At 37.8% G+C, this 5,373-nt stretch overlaps 1 protein-coding gene across 1 annotated transcript in view; it reads right to left on the bottom strand.

Moving 5' to 3' along the window:
* Window positions 1-4,398, bottom strand: part of LOC140932131 (ZP domain-containing protein-like) — a 6,478-nt gene extending 2,080 nt beyond the window's left edge. The window contains exons 1-4 of the mRNA XM_073381777.1: window positions 4,284-4,398; window positions 3,234-3,347; window positions 1,412-1,537; window positions 463-868 (exon numbers count right to left, since the gene is read on the bottom strand). Coding sequence (XP_073237878.1) covers window positions 463-868; window positions 1,412-1,537; window positions 3,234-3,347; window positions 4,284-4,398 — 761 coding nt within the window. The remainder of the gene's footprint in view (window positions 1-462; window positions 869-1,411; window positions 1,538-3,233; window positions 3,348-4,283) is intronic.
* Between the last annotated feature and the right edge of the window lie 975 nt (window positions 4,399-5,373).

Raw genomic sequence — 5,373 nt, 5'->3', positions numbered from 1 at the left:
CATTAAAAAAACTCTAACACTAAGCCATTGTCAAGAGACTTCGACGCGATCATTAACGTTGAGAGACTATTTGCCATGCGTAAGCATAAAATCCAGATCATATATGATTTAATTAAAGGCTGGAAGTAAAGGCTGGAATTACGAACAGTCGAAACGACTGTTGTGGCCTTTTTCAGTGCAACCAGTGAATCCCAGGAAACAACAAAAAAACTGGAACTTATTACTGTAATTAAAATTATTTTGTTTTAATGGCATTTTCTCAGCGCTGATTCTAAGAATTAGTAAATCCATAGTGTGTGTGGGTGGGTGGGTGCGCGTGTGCAATGAATTTCAGCATGCAATACTCTAAATTGCATTCCTTTTAGCAGCCGATTTTACTTTTCTTTTGCCTTTGTAACTATCGAGATATGGCATGGTCTATCTTCTTTGGAGCATTTTCAAAATTCAAAATCAATTGCATACCTATTGCTATGGTACAGTTCCAGTACAACCGTAAAGTTCCCCTTTCCTATTTCTGAGAAAACCAGCTTTCGATTTTCCGGCCTCATTCCAACGGCAGTGGCTGTTCTCGAATTGGAATAATAGCAACTGAAAGGAATCTCAATCTCTCGAATGCGTGTTACGATGTCTGAGCTCTTCAGCGGAATCTCCAACACTTTGTTGCTGTATACAACGGCAGACTTCGTGTGTCTGCGAGTAGTACCGCATCCGGTCAGCGGTGTTTTTAAAATGAAGTGTGAGGAAGTTTCAGTTGCACCGCATTTTGGGTTCAGGAGTCGAATATGCTCTCGGTCCATTCCTTTGAGAATGGTTTTAGGGATGGTGATGGACATTTTGTTTTGAAGGCAGTTGACAATAACTCCCTTTGCTGTAAACAACAACAACAACAACAACAAACCATATATTAGTAGAGTAAAAAATATATCACTGGTTATGAAAGCTGGAAAGATGATGAAAGCAATGGCACTACAGTTAATATTGAGAGCTCCCTCGAGATAAATAGAGATATAAGAAAAAAGAGAAAAATAAGGAAAATTGTTAATCGGCAAGCTCCGTTATGACGATCTTTAAAATCGGAAGCTATGAAGGGTGTTACCGAAAAAACATTACATAAGTATGACCTTCTTGGATCTTTAATACTTAGTATTGTACTCAGGGTATATTTGCATCATGTTCCTTCCAAAGTCGAATCCTGAAGTCTCTTTCCCCCTTAAATTAGGCCAAGTGTAGGAACGCATTAATATTTTAGAAATTCAGTTTTAAGTGCATGCGAAAACCAAAAACATTTTAAAACCAAAAACTTCCTACGGCCTCGTCTTAAAGAAGAAGGCTTTTATGAAACTCCGAATTGGCATATTATAGCCCTTCACTCATGCGCGAGTTGACGCGGATCTTAACTGCGTCGCTTTACCTTCACAAGTGTGATTGTCCGCAGCCAATGAGAGCTCTGCATCTGGGCATGTACACTCGTAACTGCCAGGTGTGTTTTCACAGTCGTGAGAGCATCCACCATTCTGCACAGCACATTCGTCGATATCTGGGTAGGTATATTTTCAAAATTATCGATTTGTCTATGGTCCAATGTTGTTCTGCAACTCTTTGAGGCAACAGAGTTATGTTGTGCCAATACCCTGCTGCGTTAAAGGCAACACTTCAGCCTTGGTGAGAGTAGGACGGCGTTTCAACTTTTTGGCGCCCTTATAATTTTTCCTACCTTACTAAAAGTGTGAACTAAGCCTCAGCTTAAACGCACAATGCAATGCGAAACGATTTGCACAAGAACCGCGGTCCATATTTTTAGCCTTAATTACAGCCACTATGTGTTGTACTTTTATATACTTTTTTGCTACAAATATCTTATATCCTAAGGCTTATTCCTAAATAGAGCGCGCTTTCTAAAAGTTTCTAAACCCGAACCTAAGTGCTATTTTCTTTGTTTTATTATCCAATTCATACTCCCTGCTGGTTCCCATCTTACAAAATTCTTATTAACTGTCTTCAAAGTTTCACTCTTCAATGCAATCTATTATTCCGGTCTGTACGAGGCCCAACACAAGGCAAAGAGATGCATTTAATGGATATGAAAAGTCGAGAAAACTTGTTCTGATTTTGTGATGTATTCTTATTTTAAAGCAGTGCATTTACAGCAGTTAAAAGGAATGAAAAGTTGTAATAAACATTGTAGGTATGTGAAAGGGGTACCGTTTTTCAGTAAACGTATGCGAAAGGGGAACCAGTCTTTGCTGTCAAAAATGGTGTACAAAAGGGTAAGGGGTTGGACCTCAGGGCGGAGCCTCCCGCTACATGACTTTGTTGAGTACTTCCAACCCCGGGCGCGATATCATGCTTTGATGATGAAAAGAAACCTGTGATATTAGCTCTAGGTGCATTGAGAAATTTTGTTTATGTTTGTTGCGAGATGACAAAAAATAACCTCGTTTGCAACGCAGCGTACTTTAACGGTCTGCATTTGCTGGTTGAATTAATTGACAATGTCAAACTGAACACAAACAATATGAGTGAAGTACAAAATGTCTTAGTGCTATGAATAAGACGCTACTACTTAAGGTGCTTCATTTAAGTTCGCATACATGGTGAGTTCTTGTCTAATCATACCTATAAAAAATATCTGTAACCCTAACCCGATTGGCTATCAACAGCCCTGATTGCGTACGAGTCATTTTTAGTCATTTACCTCGAACTCTAACGTAAATTTCACACAAAATCTTTTTTTCCACCTGCGACATACAACCCGCGACCCGCGACCATTAGTCACACTCGCGTACAGGACGTAATAGGCCATTTCCGAGTTCCCCAGGGCCTCTGTTTCAAAACGACGGTAGGTGCTCAGCCTTTCAGGAGATATGGAAATCATTTTTCATTCTCATGCAACTGTAAAACTCATTTTCGTAAAGAAAGGTTGTGCACTTAGCCTCATTTTGAGAGTGAGGGTTTTTGGAACTCGGAAGTGGCCTATTGGACAGAACACGTCATCGCGCGCACAGTAATTGTACAGTTGTACTTGACGGGATTCCGTTTTACGTTAGTATATAATACTCTCTCAAGAGATCCTCTGTTCATGTAAAACAAAAGTTCAAATTCTCATAATTGGTAACTCACATTTTAGTATCACAGAAAACTCGAGTCGTCCAGGCCTGTCTGTAATCGTGTAAAAATTGGATCACTCGAACGATTAAACCCGAGTAAGCTCCACCCAGTATTTTTTTACTGACCTTCCTCGCAAGTATCTCCTTTAAAGCCTGCTGCACATTTGCATGAGAAGCTATCGCCTACAGCTACGAGACAGCTCCCTCCGTTCTTACACGGAACGCTGGTACATGGACTGACTGCAAAATAAAAAGAAATCTATTGCTGTCACACCAAGTTTCAATCTATAAAAAGAAAGCCGACGTCGCCAACATGCAGAAGGGACTCCAACACAGTCTTGGATCCTGGATTCCATTATTTTAGATACTACATTTTGGATTCTTTGACAGTGGAACTTAAATTCCGGAATCCTTGAGTTGTATTCCGGACTCCAACAAAACAAAAGAAAGATTTAGAATCACGCTTACGGCAAACGTAGATTGCCGTGTTCTGTTACTTACTAATTTATTCACACAAAAATTAGTAATTTCAAGCCAGGATTATCAAGAAAAATTGTTTTGAAGTGTTTTTACCTACTTATTTTCTATTTTGAGAAATTCTCAACTTGACTCTGACGTTTTCCGTTTGCCGTCAACGTAACTCTAAAGCTTAAATGCCTGTCTAAAGAATGCTCAACAATGCAAGACCATGGGGACATTATCAACTGCCATCATTAACATTTGGAGTTTAAGTCTAATATGTCATAATATTGCGAACTTATAGTTTCACTTTTTTCATGTAGTATTTTTCATTCAAGAAGGGACATATAAACCGCTTGTACCGAAAGAATAAAATCACATGCGATGTTATTTTTTTACTTATGTAGTATTCGAACTGAATTCATTTTAAAAAAAATTCATGGCTGAGTATGCACCCATATTTGAAAATCAGTTAAAAGACTCTTTCACAAAATTACAACATAAATAGCTCACTACTAATCGATTTTTCTAATCAGCTGATGTGGCTGTGGATTGCAATTGTTATTAACAATGGAGAGTATATTTCGTGCAGTAGCATTCAAATATATATTTATTTATGAAGGCTCTCAGACGTGTCCTGCATAATGAAACTCTTAATCTTTGACAGATTTAAATCTCAAACAAAGTTACGTCACATAGCAAATTTTAGCATCTAACCTCCAGAGGATTCCTCAAAGACTGCTCCATCAGGAAAATCATCGACTTCTTCTTCGAGGCTGTCTACAAGTTTGTCATTTGTCAGCTGATTTGTGTATACAGTTTTTCGAGACATGACTAGCGAAGACAGGCTTGAACAAAAAATCAGCACTATGACCGTCAAATCTTTCATGATAATTTTAAAAAGATATCAAACTCCTTCCTCTTTCACTGAATTTGCCGAATTAGCCGGAAAAAAAATTGCATTGCTCTTTTATAGGGATAAAGAATTCTGCCGGAATGTATGTCAAGAAAATAATGTATTGAAAACCTGTCTTAGGCGACATATCACGATCCAAGGTTAGGAAATTCAGTCCATATGTTTGAGAAAAATTTAGAACAGTTTTTAATCAGTCTTTAATCATGGAAGATGATGCAATCATTGTCGCTTTTGCAATTGAGTTCATTTCCTTTTATATGCTTCACAGTTTAACAGAGCCATTCAAAATATTTGTTTCGTTGTCGAAAATGATGTGGCACACCTCAATGCAAATAAAGGTACGATAATTGTTTCAAGCCTTTATTTGTGTGATGTTTATTCCTTTTATTCTTTGATAAAACTACAACCAATTTAAGGTAAAATACGGACGGAAAAAACGGTCAGGTTTTTCAAGATTTTTACTTTTTCTGAAATCTTTTTAAGATATGATCATCCAGTCAATGTTAATTGTACTTTTTATTCTTGTTTTCGTATCACTTACAATTTTTGATTTTCACAATTTCACAACTAGCAATTTTCCACCCTTGTGCAAAGGAATTTGGAAAGTAATGAGGCACAGAGTACTCGGTGTAAAAAACGACGATAGGTGCATGACGAAAAACAGTGAAAACAAAGGAGTCAAAACAACCAAGGAAGACCCCAAGGACTTAACACTGCAATGAATAAATTTCCTGAATCACTCTACTCAAGGTTTATAGTGAACATAATAAAAAAAAATTAGCGGATTTCTCTTTGAGATCTCTGCAGTGTTGAGGCCCGCGTTTAGTCAAAGTTGGTCGACAATTATGCCCATTTCGTGCGTTTTTCTCCTACTGTTATACCCTTTTAACC

Source organism: Porites lutea, chromosome 3, assembly GCF_958299795.1.
Source record: "Porites lutea chromosome 3, jaPorLute2.1, whole genome shotgun sequence".
Lineage (NCBI taxonomy): Eukaryota > Metazoa > Cnidaria > Anthozoa > Scleractinia > Poritidae > Porites > Porites lutea.
Note: the sequence above shows the minus strand (reverse complement) of the source record. Positions and strands in the feature narration are given on the sequence as shown.